Source organism: Hemitrygon akajei, chromosome 16 (genome assembly GCF_048418815.1).
Source record: "Hemitrygon akajei chromosome 16, sHemAka1.3, whole genome shotgun sequence".
Taxonomy (NCBI): domain Eukaryota; kingdom Metazoa; phylum Chordata; class Chondrichthyes; order Myliobatiformes; family Dasyatidae; genus Hemitrygon; species Hemitrygon akajei.
Window position 1 is genome coordinate 15,677,083 of NC_133139.1, and position 17,603 is coordinate 15,694,685.

A 17,603-nucleotide genomic window follows, 5' to 3' on the forward strand; every position below is an offset into this window, starting at 1 on the left:
ATTGTTCATCAGGCTCACTGTCCATCAGCCACATTTAGTGCTCATAACAAAAAGTGAAACTGTTGACTTAAACCATTACTGCACGGTGAAAACCACAGCAGATTGAGGATCATTGCACACTCATAGTTTAACACCAAACTCCCAAAGCTGACATTCCAGCTCAGTGTTACACCAGAGGCTGTGTGGTACTGCAGGCTTCCCCAAGGGAAATCACTGATCCGATGAGAGGTTTGGCTATTGACAGACCTTCCCCTCTGCAAACTGTTCTGCTTAATTGGTGTATAAAGACATAATTACTACCCCACCAACTTCATTAATCATAAAAGTATATATAGATTGTGATTCATTCAGCTGCAGCTGACTAGAAAGGAATAGGTGGGGAAGAAGCCAGAATAAGAGGGTGGGGCAGTGTTGGAATACAAGCTGACAGCTGACAGGATGCTCAAGCTAGGCTTTCTATAGCAAAAATTAATTAAAAGCAGTTGAGATGTTTCTTCTGTGTAAGATATATGGCAATGATATAATGACAATAATGTCTATATTCGTAAATTTTTAAATTTCACTTTCTCCAATGATAATTACAGATGACTATATATATATCTACCCGATGTTGTGGTGGTCCATTTTGCAGCCAACAGGAAGAGCACAGAGCTGTGAAAAATAATGGATCACCTTGCAAGGTGGAGCCACAAGATCCCATGTATGTAGGCTTTCAGTCTTACTTTGTCATAATTGTGAAGTGCCAAGTGCTCCCTCACAGATAATCAGAGCTCAATGATTCAAATACATTGTACTGCACAGAGTACTCTTCCCACAATCTGCAGCCAGGGAACAAGTCGCTATTACAGAGACAGCAACCCGGGTTTAGTTCTGCCACTGTCTGTAAGGAGCTTGTACGTTCTTCCCGTGACCATGTAGGTTTCCTCCGCGTGCTCTAGTTTCCTCCCATGTTCCAAAGATGTTACAGTTTAGTAAGTTAATTGGTCACACGGGTGTAATTGGGTGGCATGGCCTCGGTAACGGTACACTTGTTACTGTACCTTATCTCGGAAAAAAATCTCCAAATCTTGCCTTCTTCGGGAATTAAATAGGGTTATTGAAAAGCTGGGGGGGGGGAGGAATTAAGTTAGAGTAAAATCAAAAATATATGTATTATTGCTTTAAAGTAGAAAATTTGGATAGATTATATTTATTTGAAGCAATCTCACTTTATCATGTATCCCCATTTAAATTATATTTGGTTTTAACTTCTCATGTGCAGCAGGTGGCAAAGCTACTGAGAAAAGATTAAATTAAGTAAAAGATTTTGATCGCAGCAAGGATACAACGATGTTATTTCACACCTGAAGTAGTCAGTCTTGCAGTAGATCTTGCCCTCCTTGACGAAACAAGTAGAACTCTCATCCAGTTTCTGGTTGCACTCAGCACACCTGAGACAGGCTGCGTGCCACTCCAGATCGGGGTAGACTCGCAGAATGTACGGGTCAGTGATATGTTTGCTGCAGCCTGCACAAGTGGACGCCAGTTCTTCCCCTGCAACCCAGCAATTCAGGGGGGAAAAAAAACAATGAATTCAGTCTGGAGGTTAATTTTGACATTTTCACACATTGGTGACATGATCCAAGCATAGGATACATAGTCAGTCTGGGTATGTTAAGCAGCTCCTGCTACAGAGGAATGCTAAGAGCGACATAAGAAAGAAAGAAAGTTAGAATACTTCATTTATTATCTGTTGTGTTGCAGTCCAAAGGCAACAATGTATTCATTTTTATCTTATACTTTGAGTAATAAATATTGCTCAGGCATCGGGAGAAATCTGCTACGCTTCCTTAAGATGAATGTAAGTATTTTTACTGGAGGTAGTGGCTTGTTTTGATACCTTGCCCAAAAGACCTTTAATACCCATAGAATGGGCAGGATTATGTGGGGTGAGAACCGGTCTTAACCCTGAGTGAGTATGGATGAAAGACATTTGTGCAGCTGACGTTGAAACACTATGGTGCAGGTGAAATGGGAAACTGTTGAGTTAGCTGGTGCAGTAGAGAATGAGCACCAATGTTTTGAATGGCTACTGGTATGAGTGGTATTGTGGACAATCAGTATAGCTGCACTAAAACAATAACCGCAGGTGCTAGGAACCTTAAATAATAAAAAGGAAATTGCTGGAAATATACAGCAAGCCAAGCTGTGAGAGAGGGACAGAAGGAGAAAGAGATGGTGGGCAGGGGACATTTTCCAAAGCTGAAGGGAGAGAGGTTTTCCCTTACAGGAGAAAGCTCATGAACTACAATGGAATTTGGACAAAATATGGACTATGAAGTGAAGATTACTAAGAAAACAGTTATAAGTGCTATACAGAAGATTTGAAAAGGTTTAAACATACTGTACATCGGTGATTGCTGCTTAATGTATTCATCAAGTCAATAAGGGGGACCTGGAAAACTGGTGGTCCAGAGGACCATGCAGGGTGAATCTAGGACAGCCAGAGCAAAGGAGCCAAGTATTGGGCCGCAGGTTGGAGCAGAAAGGGTGGAATAAGCCGTGCATGGTGAAGAAATGCGGGCAATGAGCCGGCGCACCAAGTACGACAACAAGAAAATAGGGAGAAGCCGAGAGTGAACTTCACGGGAGAAAAGGCAAAGCGCAAAGGCAGCAGGTGATCCTCTGAAAAATATGAAAGCAGGCGTGGACCCGGGTGAGTGGAGCTCAAGCGGAAGTGAAAGGAAAAAGTCAAGATGTTGGTCAAGCGGAACTGGGAGGAAAACGTCAAGTCGGATTTTCAAACGGTCCTCATAGCTGAACTTGCAGGGTGGACCTCGGAAATGAGCCGCAGTGTATTTCAGGGAGGCAGGAAGTAAACCGCCAATTGGGAAGAAATGGTCTGAGAAGATAGAAAGAAGCGTTAGGGCGTAGAGGCAGCGGGGTGATCGGGAGTGTAAATTTAACGCGGGTGCGGACCCGTCTTTGTGGATTTTAAGCGGGTTTGCGATCGGACGCGGGGAGACTGGAAGTAGACCGCGAACGGGGGAAGAAGTCGGGGTGACGAACCGGTGTAGGAAGCAGCCTGAGAAGCGAGAGTGGACTTCGAGGGCTCAGAGGTAGCGGGCGGCAAAGGAAAAAAGCAAGATGATCCAAAGTGGGAATGTTAAAGTAGAAGCGGAAGTCAGGGTGTGGATGAAGCAGACCTGGGGGGGTGGGGGTGGGGGGAAGACGGCAAATCGACGCTTAAAGGCGGTGAAAGGAGGACGGCAGCGCGGAACTCGAGCGGACGTTTGAGGGCGGTGGCCGAACAGACCATGTGCAGATTGAATCAGGAACAGGGATGGGCACAGCGACTAAGCAGGGAAGGCGAGACACTCATCGGCTGCAGGGTAGTTGGAAGTGTACTGGTCAATGTGAAAAGGGTGCCTACGCAGGGCGAAGCATAAATCGATGCAGATAAACGGGATTAGTGCAGAGAGGTGCAAAGGCGGCAGGCATGGTAGATTGAAGGTTTTATTTCTGTGTACTCTATAAGCAGACAAAATAGTTAACTATATAGCCAAAAGCTGACAATGTTGAGGTTTAGTAAACATAATGGAAAATGGCACATGGAATGATTGCTTCAAAACAAATCACGATGCTGATATGAAGGTTGTTGGGTTAAACCACTGGAAAATGGGATTTAAATTAACAAATCTTTTCAAGGAAAGTTGTCAACATAGAGAATGGACCTCTAGAATCGTGGCACAAGCTATCATTTGAGTTGGATTGGTCATCTAAAGTCCTTTTGGATGGATAGGTTGAGTAGAGCGGACTTGATAATCTCTTTTTATGATGTGAACTTGTAAAAATCAATATTTTCGTCGTCAGCAGGAAAATGTTTGTGATTCTGATATCTTACCTTTGGAAGCATGATTTTTACTACCACCAGAGCTTGCCCACTTAAAATAAATCCTGGCCACCTGACAAATATGACATATCTCCCCACTCATAACGCTGGCCATGATACTCTGTGACATTTTTTCTCCTTGTAGAGATATTTATTATATCACGTCGTTGTCCATAACCCATCCCTCATATTTCTGTCTCAAAGAAGACAGATGGTTGGGTGACAGTAAATTAGAAGACTATATTTCAAGCAAATGATTTATGAAAGTCAGTGGAACCTTGAAGTGGGACTACTGCATAAAATTCCATTCTAATAATCCCAGCTTTTTTTCTATTATCTATATTTTAAAATATTTTGTATATTGTATGTGTTGAAAATGCTGAAGGAGTATTAGATATTATGAGGAATATTTGCTATACCTTAGCATAATCATGGTAAAATGTTCTCCATGTAGAGGTTCCTGCAGCAATTGTGAAATCTAACACCATAGTCTTTTCATTACCAAGTTTCTGTCTTAATAGCACTGCCACAGACTCTGCAAAACTATAACTTCCAAGTCATTTTGAGCAATGTGTTTTGCATCTGCTATCATGGTTTAAGTTATTCACAGGGTTTACATTATTTCTAGCTATCATTTTTAGTTCAGTTCAGGATCTTTCAAAATGAGCCATAGTCAGTTTTTCAAAAAGTTAAACACATGAAAGTTCAGTTTCGATAATAACTTGCAACAAAGCTTTCAGAGATAATAATGAGACCTGTTCACTGTTGCCTTTTACTGTTCAACTTTTAACCAGTTTGTTAAACCAATCTAATAATTCTGTTATGCACTCAGTGGCTACATTATTAGGTACACCTCTATGCCTACTTGCTAATGCAAATATCTAATTAGCCAATCGTGGCAGCAACTCAATGCACAAAAGCACGCAGACATGGTCAACAGGTTCAGTGATCGTTCAGACGAAGCTTCAGAATAGGGAAGAAATACCATCTAAGAGACTGACCGTGGCGTGATTGCTGGTGCTAGACAGGTTTGTTTAAGTATCTCAGAAACTGCTGATCTCCTGGAATTTTTATGCATAACAGCCTCTAAAGTTTACAGAGAATGGTGCAAAAATAAAACAGTAAACATCCAGTGACTGGTATTTCTGTGGGCAAACCATCTTGTTAATGGGAGAGGTCAGAGGAGAATAGCCAGACTGGCTCAAGTTAATGCAAAGGCAACAGTAACTCAAATAATCATGTGCTACTGGAGTGGTGTGTAGAAGAGAATCTCTGAGCCCTCAACATGTTGAACTTTGAAGTGGATGGGCTACAACAGCAGAAGAACATGAACATACAGATGCAGATGATACTAGGATAGTTGGCGTTGTGGATAATGAAGTAGGTTTTCAAAGCTTGCAGAGAGATTTAGGCCAGTTAGAAGAGTGGGCTGAAAGATAGCAGATGGAGTTTAATGCTGATAAGTGTGAGGTGCTACATTTTGGTAGGAATAATCAAAATAGGACATACATGGTAAATGGTAGGGCATTGAGGAATGCAGTAGAACAGAATGATCTGGGAATAATGGTGCATAGTTCCCTGAAGGTGGAATCTCATGTGGATGGGGTGGTGATGAAAGCTTTTGGTATGTTGGCCTTTATAAATCAGAGCATTGAGTATAGGAGTTGGGATGTAATGTAATGTTAAAATTGTACAAGGCATTAGTGAGGCCAAATTTGGAGTATTGTGTACAGTTCTGGTCACCGAATTATAGGAAAGATGTCAACAAATTAGAGTACAGAAGAGATTTACTAGAATGTTACCTGGGTTTCAGCACCTAAGTTATAAAGAAAGGTTGAACAGGTTAAGTCTTTATTCTTTGGAGCGTAGAAGGTTGAGGGGGGACTTGATAGAGGTATTTAAAATTATGAAGGGGATAGATAGAGTTGACGTGGATAGGCTTTTTCCATTGAGAGTAGGGGAGATTCAAACAAGAGGACATGAGTTGAGAGTTAAGGGGCAAAAGTTTAGGGGTAACATGAGGGGGAACTTCTTTGCTCAGAGAGTGGTAGCTGTGTGGAACAAGCTTCCAGTAGAAGTGGGTTTCAGCAAACAACTTAAAGCAGGACAAAATAAAACAGAAAATGCTGGACATTCTAGATGGAATCTTTAAGAGAAACGGAGTTACCATTCCAGGCTTTCATCAGAACATTTCATCAATATTAAAGTTAACTCTGTCTCTCCAGATGCCACCTGTCCTGCAGATCAGTTTAAAAAAGATATTTTGGATTCCCAATACACTATTTGCATCTTTCTGTTTTCTGGATAAAACTTATACAATGATCTAAAGCAAATCATAATCTCATGAGCCAATACACAAATTGTTTGATGTGGTTTTCTTCTAAAAGATAAAGATGAAAATAAATGGTTCAAAACCATTAAGGCGATCACTGGTAGGTTTGCATTTCATAGTTAATATCTGTACTTGTGTAGAATGTCCATGTAATGAACATTCTTCAGTAAAGATTAGACAAGAGCAAACCGGCTCTGAGTAAATTGTAAGTGTATCTAGAATAACACATACAAAATATTGGAGGAAATTGGCAAGTCAGGAAACATCTATGAAGATCTGATGTACTGATGAAGGGTTTCGGACCGAAACGCTGGCTGTTCATTGCTCTCCATAGATGCTGCCTGACCTGCTGACCTCCAGCATTCTGTGTGTGTTCCTCTGGATTTCCAGCAAACGCAGAACCTCTTGTGTTTATAATGCATCTGTCCATTTTCGCAGTGGTGTAGCTGTTTTTGAGCAGATTGTGGGGCAGTCTTTATCTACAGAGCCTAAAAATAACTCCAATAAAAGACTGAGCTCCTCCTATGCAAATGGAAGCATATTGTGTGGCCTTGAGGAATGTAATTCTGTCAACAGAAACTTTGTGAATTTAGTGGAATACATATATTTCAATATAGAATAGTATGTCTTCAGGATTGTTACTAATCATTAAGTGTAATTATGTACGCTACTTTTTCAGGGTGCCTCGTATAACCTTCCAATTCTTTTATTATTGAAAGCAAAATTGTGCAAACTACCATCAAAGCATGTATTATTATTGATTTCTGTTTTAATATTTTTATTCAAAAAAACTAAATTACATCTAATTGTAAGAGGAATTCCATCCGAAGAATTGTGAAGTCATACATTTGGGGAAGGCAGATGGAAAAGAGAATAAACAATAAGTGCTCTAATACTATGAATTGTAGATGGACAGAGTGGTCTCCGGTGGATGTTCATGATCCGTGAAGATAATGGAACAGGTTAGTAAAGAAGGGGTGTGGGACATTTGCCCTCTTTACTAACCTGTTCCACATTTGACTTTACTGTTTGAGGCCGCAAATACAAGACCAGGTAAGTAAATCATGCTAAAACTGTGTGATACAACCTACAGCACAGCTAGAATAGTACTCGTGATTTAGGTCACTACAGGAAGAATTTTGGTAGCACTAGCAATGGTGCAGAAAAGACTGACAGTAAGATTGGAGAGCAGGAAAACTCTAGTTATGAGAAGAGACTGACTATTGTCCGCTATAGAACAAAGGGGATGAAATGGAGAAGTTGAAAAGGCATGGTTTACTTCATTTGGCAAGAGAAAGCAATACCGGAAGACACAGATATAGCTTGATCTTTTGGACTGAAGGGGAATTGAGGGGCTTTCCCTCATTCAAATGAGGGAACTAAACAGCCTGAAAGAAACCTCATCATTAAATGGTAACTGGATGAGTATTTTGACCTAAAAAGTACATGGATTTAGGACTAGGGAGTGGAATCAACTTGAATGGAATTTTTTTTGGTCAGAATGAGCATGATGAGCTGAATGCTGAATTACATAAATTTTCGTTGCCTTGTGCACCAATTATCTGTGCTTTTCATTTCTCCTAAATTGCTACATACCCCCCTCACCTTTACATTAAAAAAGATACTGTATGTTATTCCTCTTATTCAGTAAAATCATACAGCAAAAATAATGGAATTATTAATCATTTAGGGAATTAAAAGAGGAATTTAATTGATCCAATGGCAATACTTTTGTTTTAATAGTTTTCATAAAAATAACATCTCTTCTAAATTTGGATTTGGCTAATTTGTGAAGTCTGTTTGCCAGATTAACAGCCTGGATTTTGAATTTTAATTCTTGCTTTACTTGTAATACTTGTATGTGTGGGATAAATCCCAACCTTTAGGTAATTTCTAACCAGCATAACTTGAACCAGATTTCAAAGAATTTAAATTGGCTGTTCATACCATGAGCAGGTTCATCAGGGGTTTTTTAGGGCATTTCAAATGTCAACTTTGAAAAATGTCCTGAAGTCAGACTGCAACCTTTCTGCCTCATAAATAAAAATATAATCAATCGACTCTGTAGTATTTTATAAACAGTAAGTATCATTAGGGTAATCTAATAGATACCATCTTTAAATACATACATACTTGATAATATTTTTGGTGAATTCTTCGGAAAAAAACGATTGTTGAAAAGCCACTATAAATGTAAAATATATTAATCGTAATACTTAACAGGATAAATACTAAATGCTGCAGGGTACTGTTATGATGCAAAGCATAAATATTTCATCTAGCCTGATGAGCATGACTTAAATTGAGTTTATTGTCATGCGCGGAAGTACGATGAGGTACAGGTGCAATGAAAAGCTTGCTTTCAGCAGCTTCACAGGCACGTGAGAACAGACAGCACACAGAACATAAATTATGTATAAATATACATAAAATTATACCCGACAATGGAACAAAAACCTACAAAAACAAGACCTTAGTGCAAACAAATACAAAGAAAAAAAATTGAAATCTTGTCCATTGATAACTATTGTCCAATTTTATGCAATACCAGCTGATAACTTTCCAACACTAGCAGATTAGTACAATATATATTTTGCAAAGAAATGTCACTTACAATGCAACACCACCTTAATTATTATATCTCTATTGACCTGATTACTTTCATTTTGATTCCAAGTGCACAAAAATGAGAAAACTGCAGATCTAACAATCATCAGGATCATGAAATGTGAATTTTGAGGTTCCGAAAAAAACTTACATAACATCTTTATCCTTGTCACATTTCAGCAATATCAAGAACAGTTATAAATAACTTAACATTAATAAATAACATGTTCCTGTGAAGGAACACAGCTAGAATACTAGCTTTCATCTATGTAGAGTATATGGAGAAAAACAGCAGAACTCGATTAGATTCCTGGTCTCAAAATCAGCTTGGTATTAAGTAATGGCAGTTTTAAAAACAGAAGAAAACTTACTTCTGGAAGATTTTCCCAGATTCCCCATGATGAAATCAAGCCTCTCGCCCTCTCTGGAATCTGCAGTTGTCATGGAAGCTGGATTTCTGCTTTTCCAAGGAGGTGACTTTGCTGGTGGTGTTGGAGAAATACCCGTGTATTTCAAAAACTACTGCACTTGCCTATCTGTGTCACTGATTTTCTCTCATTCAGTGGATTTGCCGAGTGGATGCTCGTGACCCGCCTCTTCATTAGTAAAACTGTAAGGGGTGGGGAAATCCTTGCTAATCTAGGGCTAGGATTGCATTTTGCAGCAGATCCCTGTATTAAATTTTGAGCACAAAACAAAGATATATTCAAAATGAGTAATATATACATTAATGTAAAAGTTAGATATCTGAGAAAAAGTGCCTTAATTTAACCAAATTAAAATTAAAATCCATTTTGCTAAAATATTCTATAGCAAATATTTCATAGAGTTATAGAATTGTTAGAAATGAGGCCTTGAAAAGGTGGCGTTCATCATTAAGGACCCCTATCACCCAGAATGTGCTCATCAGAGGGGAGGTACAGAAGCCTGAGGACACGCACTCAACATTTTAGGAACAGCTTCTACCCTCTGCCATCAGATTTTTGAAAAGACAATGAACTAACCCAAGAATCTACCTCACTATCTTTGCTCTCTTTTTGAAGTACTTGCTTAATTTATTTATTTTATATGTATTTCTTATTATTATTCATAGTACAGATGTCCCTGGCTTTACAAATGTTCACTTTACGCCACTTTGCTTTTACAAAAGACCTACATTAGGAACCTATTTTCACATTACAAAGAGGATTTTCGATTTTACAAAAATTTTTCCCATATAAATTAATGGTTCTTCACTTTACGCCATTTTGGCTTAACCATATAACAATTACAGCACAGAAGCAGGCCATCTTGGCCCTTCTAGTCTATGCTGAACGCTTACTCTCACCTAGCCCCACCGACCTGCACTCAGCCCATAACCCTCCATTCCTTTCCTGTCCATATACCTGTCTAATTTTACTTTAAATGACAATATCGAACCTGCTTCTACCACTTCTACTGGAAGCTCGTTCCACACAGCTACCACTCCCTGAGTAAAGAAATTCCTCCTCATGTTATCCTTAAACTTTTGCCCCCTAACTCTCAAAAGAAAGGTTTCATAGGAACGCTCTATCTTTGTAAAGGGGGGGGGGGGGGACACCTGTATTTTAAATGTAATGCTGTAATGTTCTTTATTATTCCACTGTAATGCTGCCAGAAAACAACAAATTTCACAACATATTTCAGTGATATTGTACCTGATTCTGATTCTAAATGTGACAAAGAAGTGTTGCATTCAGATCACCGCATCTCTACTGGTTACTGGTAGTCTTGTTCTTTCACAGCTTTGCAAAGTACACCCTTTCAAGTATTTTCAAGTTCGCCTTTGAGACCAGTGATTGATTCGGCTTTGTCAAAACCCTACTGAAAAACTTAAATATGTGCACCCAGTCTCTTAACTTTTAGTGAATGGGAAACTTCACTCTGTTTATCCAATATTCACCAGTTACGAAACTATTTCAATAATAAGTACAATACCACAACTTTGATGCCTATTTTGTGAGATAAGTGCCTCAGGGATTGTCAAGATTTAAATTGGTTTTGTTAAAATAATCCTGGTGGGCAATGCATGATGGTAAAGAATGATTTATGATTGTAAAATGTTTTGTTTCTGGCCAATAATTACTCATCAGTAATCTGCTAATAAACAGTGTGTGGATACCATGTTTCGTGTATTGATTTTCTTGATATGTGTTCTGATCCTAAGAAAAGATAGTTCAGGTTGCTTTGCAAACTGGTTGTGTCGTGCCTCAGTACTACAAGTTTACAAGTTTAGTTTAAGAAAAGTGTAAATTGAGAGTCTGAGATTCTGGCTGTTGCTGAGGTTTTAAGCAAACAATGTCCTAAACATACTTAATCTTCTGCTAACATGGGTTTCTTTTCACAACAGTAATATTATAATATTTAGAATACAGTTGCTGACATTAATTCAAAATATTTAAATCTCAAGGTTCACGCACCCTTCTCATTGACTAATTGTCCCACTCCTATTAGGGAAGAGTCTACGTAGCATCCATCCGTGCCAGGAACATCAGACTCGAAAACAGTTACTTTCCCCAAGCAGTAAGGCTGATCAATACCTCCACCCCCTAACCCACCCCTCCACAGCCCCAATTACCACTACTTTATCATTTCCTGTCAAGATGAATCCACACTCAGGTTGGAGGAACAACACCTTATATACCGGCTGGGTAGCCTCCAACCTGACGGCATGAACATTGACTTCTCTAACTTCCGTTAATGCCCCTCCTCCCTTTCTTACCCCATCCCTGACATATTTAGTTGTTTGTTTTTTTTTTGGTTTTTTTCTCTCTCTCTCTGCCCATCACTCTGCCTGTTCTCCATCTCCCTCTGGTGCTCCCCCCTCCTCCTTTCTTTCTCCCGAGGCCTCCCGTCCCATGATCCTTTCCCTTCTCCAGCTCTGTATCACTTTCACCAATCACCTTTCCAGCTCTTAGCTTCATCCCACCCCCTCCGGTCTTCTCCTATCATTTCGCATTTCCCCTTCCCCCCCACTACTTTCAAATCTCTTAGTATCTCTCCTTTCAGTTAGTCCTGACGAAGGGTCTCTGCCCGAAATGTTGACAGTGCTTCTTCCTATAGATGCTGCCTGGCCTGCTGTGTTCCACCAGCATTTTGTGTGTGTTGTTCATGTTCTTAGTTTTTTTTTCATTTTTATTAATTGCACAATTTTATCTTTTCCACTTAGCTTGTTTATCAAGCTTTGTTATTTATAGTTGCTCATAAATTCCATTGTATTTCTTTAGTTTTCTGTAATTCCCTGCAAGAAAAGGACTATCAATAGTATATGGTGACATATACATGCTTTGAGAATAAATTTACTTTCAACCTTGATAAGGTGCAGGCAAGTAAAGTGAGGTAATTGTACCCCATCTGATTTTCTAGTTTATCTTTTGGCTTTCTGGCTTCAATCCTTCAGCAAACAGTGAATATGCCAAGCATTATTTTCTATTTAGCACTAACACAAAATAGGCAAGATTTAAACCAGCATCCTGGCCTTAACTTGCCTGAGCAACACATGCAAAACACTGGAGAAACTCAGCAAGTCAGGCAGCATCTATAGAAATAAATAAACAGTCTACATTTCAGGCTGTGACCCTTCATCAGGGCTGGAAAGGAAGTGGAAAGATGGCGGGATAAGAAAGTGGGGAGAGGAGAAGGTGATAGGTGAAGCCAGTTGGATGGAGGAGGGAGGATGAAGTAAGAAACTGGGATGTGATAAGTGGAAAATACAAATGGCTGGAGAATAAGGAATCTATTAGGAGAGGAGGGGAGAGTGGACCATGGGAGAAAGGTAAGGAGGAGAGATATTAGGGGGAGATGATAGGGGAAGAGATAAGAGGCCAGAGTGGGGAATTAAAGATGAGGGTGGGGGAGGGGAAAAATTACCAGAAGTTGGAGATAATGATGTTCATGCCAGCAGATTGGGGTCTACACAGACCAAACATGAGGTGGTGCTTCTGCAACCTGAGAGTGAACTCATCATGGTGGAAGAGTAGGCCCTGGACAAACATTTTGGAACTGCAATGGGGATGAGAAAGTACAAGTAAGAGAGAATCTGCAGATGCTGGAAATCCAAGCAACACACACAAAACTCTGGAGGAATTCAGCAGGCAAGGCAGCATTTATGGGAAAAAAGTACAGTTTCAGGCCGAGACCCTTCGGCAGAACTTAAGGTAGTTGGCACTGTGAAATTCCACTTTTTGCGGATGCAGCGGAGGCACTTGGCAAAGTGGTCCCCCAAACTTGCTCAGATCTGACCAACGTAGAGGATGCTCCGTAGGGAGCACCATATATAGTAGACAATCCCAACAGATTTGCAGGTGAAGTATTACCTCACCTGGAAGGTCTGTTTGGGGCCCTGCATAGAGGTGAGGGAGGAGATGAATGGGCAGGTGTAGCACTTCTGCTGCTTGCAGGAATAGGTGTTGGGAGAGAGATTATTGGGGAGGGAGGAATCATTGCGGGAAGCAGAGAGTGAGGGAAGGTAAAGATGTGTTTGGTGCTAGGATCCCGTTGAGAATGGTGCAAGTTACGGACAATGATTTGTTGGATGCAGAGGCTCATGGGGTAGCAGGTGATGACAAGAGGAACTCTACCTCTATTAAGGCAGCAGGAAAATGGGCTGAGCACTAAAGTCAGGGAAATGGAGAGATGCATGTGAGGGCAGTATTAATGATGGAGGAAGGGACACCTCGTGCTTGGGAGACAGAGAGCATCTCTGATGTTTTGGAAAGGAAAGCCAGACCCTGGGAACAGATGGAGATAAAGAAACTGAGAAAAGGGAAGAGCATTTTTACAGGAGACGGGGTGGGAAGATGTATAGTCAAGGTAGCTGTGGGAATGGGTAGTTTCATAAAAGATAATGGTAGACAGTTTGTCTCCAGTGATGGAGACAGTGATCGAGAAAGGGGAGAGTGGTATCAGAAATGGACCAAGTGAATTTAAGGGCAGGGTGACAGTTGATGAATTTGATGAGCTCAGCAGGAGTGCATGAAGCAGCACCAATGCAGTCATCAATGTAGCACAGAAAGAGTTGGGGAGCTTTACCATGGAAGGCTTGGAACATGGACTGTTCCACCTAGCCAATGAATAGGCAGCCATAGCTGGGACCCATGTGGGTGCTTATGGCTACACTTTGAAAAAGAAAGTGGGAGGAGCTGAAAGAGACAGAGCTGAGGGTAGGGACATCAAACGGTAGCAAATCAAGGCAACTGGACTTGCTGTGTTGTCTAGAAGACATTTCACCACTCATCTAAGAGGTTTCTTCAATTCTAATCCATGGTTGGTCTTTTTCCGGTTTATAAATTATGTGAGTTGTTTAAAGGAATCGCATGAGGGTTGTTAAAGAGTTGTAGAGGTAACGAGAGGGTCATTAGCCTTACCTTTTCATGAATGGAGGTGTGAACTGTTGTGGAGACTCCTTTTGTACAAGAAGGACAGGTGGTTTGAAAGAGGGGTTAAAGAAGCCAGCTTTGTCAAACTGGAAAACCAATCCCTGAACAGAGGGAGGTGGGTTAGGACAGTGTAGTCCTAACATCCAGTGTCTCCATAACAGTTCACACCTCTATTCATGCAAAGAAAAGACTAATGACACCTACAATATACTATACAATTACTATATACACATCCACAGTTTAGTAAATTTAAAATTATCCCATTCAGGCCTAAAGGTTTAAACACTGGAGGATTTCTTACTCTTGTGGGATAACGTCTTTCCTGATGGGGGGGTGGGGGTCACTCTGTTTGGCAGGGAGGCATATGGCTGTGAAGCAATCTCAGGTTCTGGGGCCAACTTTGTGATGGTGTTAGGAGTTGTCTCTGGGACTGCAGGAAGTTTTTCTGACAGCTCAGCACTCATTCCTTCTATAACAATTCTGCTCTCCTCAACTAACTGATGTGCCATCTCCAGATGACATCAGATTTCCATTGTGTAGGACAGTGATCTAGTTCTGCCCTTAAACTATCCGCTTTTGATCACCTCTGCAGTCTCTTAACAGAACTGTTTATCCAAGAGTGAGACATTGGACCTCCTTGTTTGAGGAGTCCTCAGTTTGTCTCAGCTGTTTGTCCTGCAACTCTGAGACTGGATTTGAGGAGTTCCAAGCATGAGCACAAGGGATGACCCAGGAACTGCATAGCTGGTGGGTTGTTGGTTGTGGAATGTGCTTGCTGCATTGTGATTTGCAAGGAGGTAATTGCCGAGCTTCTGGTTCAGTGCAGTGTAGTGCATTCTTCTGAAATTGCTCACAGTCTGGACTCTAGACTCTGAACAAGCCTTTCTACCATTGCCATTTGTAGCTGGCTGATAGGGTGCAGATATAATATGTCTTATTGCATACATTTTCAGGAATGACTGAAACTGGTGCCCATTGTGGTCCATTGTCACTGATTAAGTGTTCTGGAACTCCAGTCCTTGAGATGAGGCTTTCCAATATATTAACACTGTGCAAGGCTATAGTCAAGGCTATCGGGAACACTTCTGGCCACATTGTAGATGCATCCACTACTACCAAGAAATTTGTACCCATGAGTGATGCAGCAAAATCCACATGAATCCTCTGCCAGGGCAATGCAGGCCATTCCCAGGGTTGGAGAGGGATTGCTCTTGGTATCTTCTGGACATAATGACACCCTGAACAGTACATGGCAAGCTACTCAATCTGCTCTGTTGTCTCAGGCCACTAGACAATGCTTTGAGTCAATGCTTTCATTTTGACCTTGCCTAGATGAACAGCACGTACAGGTAGCTCTTCAAACACTTCAGCTCTCAGCTTGGATGCTACAACTCTCAATCCCCACATTATGCAACCCCATCATGAGCAAATTCATCCCAGTGCTGGGGGAAACTCAGATTTCTGCTGCACATTCCAGCGATTTTAGGTGGTCATGTAAACCTGAGACAGTGTGGAGTCCTTTCTGATTTCCCTTTGGATTAACTCTCCCTTAATAGGGAGACTTTTGATTTGCATTAGGGAGAATATGTCAAGAGGAATGTCCTCTTTTGTAAAGTTTTCAGATACTTCCTTTTCCAAGGGTAAACAGTACAATTAATCAGCATTCCCATCATTAGTTAACATCTTGAATTCGATCTAGAAACTGTTCTCCTAGAAACAGAGGCCATCTCTGCATTCATGCTGCTGTTAATGAAACACCCTTCTAAGGATTTAAAATGAACACCAGTGGTTGACGATCAGTAATGAGGGTAAACTCTCTCCCATACAGGTGCTGTTTGAAACATTTTGCACCCCAGACCAGATTCAAGGCCTCTCTATCAATCAGTGCATAATTTTTTCTCTGCAGCGGGAAGGGCTATCCATCACTTCCATCACTCAAAACATTCAAAGTACAAAGTACATTTACTATCAAAGTATGTACACGTTATACAGCGTTGAGATTTGTCCCCTAACAGGCAGCCATGAAACAAAGGAACTCAAAAGAACCCACAAAAAAGACCATTGAACACCCAACATGCAGAGAAAAAGACACAAATCACAAGACATAAACACAAGCAAATAGCATTCTGAGGTGAAGTCTACAGAGTCCATCCACAAACTTGTAGTTCAACGTAGAGCAGAGCAGCAAGCTGGACTGGCCTGTCTCTCATCATGGGCCCTGACACCCTGATCTTTTCAATCTGGCCCGGCGTTTAAATCATTGTCACAAGCATTGGGTTCAGCTGATTTAATATGCTCTGGGGCCCGACCCCAACACCTCAATTTGGCCTGTACCCGACCTTTACGATAAGGCCCAGCGCTTGAATCAATCGAACCTTGGGTCTCACTTGCTTTCAACTTCTTCACCTTGCCTTGGTTCCGCCACATCGAATTTCCTCCAAGTCCAAAAAGGGAAGTTACAACTATTCTTTACAATGATCGTTTACCAGAAAACGAGTGATTAACAAAGTTTTTAGTTGTTTACCTTGTTTCATTAGCCACCAGCCAAAAGTAGCTGAGGTTCACCTGTGCCATCTTAAACAGCTTATGGTGATTGTCCCTATACCTTAAGGCCAGGCATCACAGGCAAACTTCACTGGACAGTGTGAATCATAACGTGTGAGTATATTGTCTGACATCATCATTTTCTTTGTCTTCTGGAAAGCCACCTCACACTGCTTCGTACATTGCCATTTCTTCCCAATTTGTGGAAATGAGTTCAAGGGGTGGAGCACAGTAGCCAGGTTTGGTTGGACAACAACTGTGACATGGTCTTTGGCCTTGGGGCATCCACCATTTTCTCAGCACACATGTGTAAACTTGTGTGTCAATGGTGTGACCACAGTAAGTGTTGGTTTAAAGAATTCACACGTGTTGTGTTGTGCTCTGAGCCCATAATCTTCAAATCTTTTTAATACTGTCTTGAGATTTTGGAGATGTTCCTCGTCTTCCTTTGCTGGTGGCAATGATGTCATCCTGGTAACACTGAGCACTTGGGCAGCCTTGCAGCACCTGGTCCATAGCTTTCTGCCAGAGTGTAGACACAGATGCTGCTCCAAAAATAGTGATTGGTGTTAAAGCCATTTATGAGTGGTTATAGACAGAAACACTTTGGACTCTTCTTCCATCTCCATCTGTAGATAGGCCTCAGCTAAGTCCACTTTGATGAAGTGTTTTCCTACAAAAAGGCTTGCAACTGTATCCTTTATCCTGAGTAGACAGTTTCAATCTACTTTCAGTACAGGGTTGATGGTGACCTTAAAATCACCACAGACCCTGACAGACCCATCTTTATTCCACCTACTCTGGTTTCCTCCCACATTCCAATGAAGCACAGCTTGAGAGGTGAATGGAACAA

At 41.0% G+C, this 17,603-nt stretch overlaps 1 protein-coding gene across 1 annotated transcript in view; it reads left to right on the forward strand.

The window, feature by feature from the left end:
- LOC140739779 (uncharacterized) overlaps positions 1-17,603 on the forward strand; it is a 187,915-nt gene that overhangs the window by 63,242 nt on the left and 107,070 nt on the right. Inside the window, exon 3 of the mRNA XM_073068293.1 lies at positions 585-700. Within this exon, the coding sequence (XP_072924394.1) occupies positions 585-700 (116 nt within the window). The remainder of the gene's footprint in view (positions 1-584; positions 701-17,603) is intronic.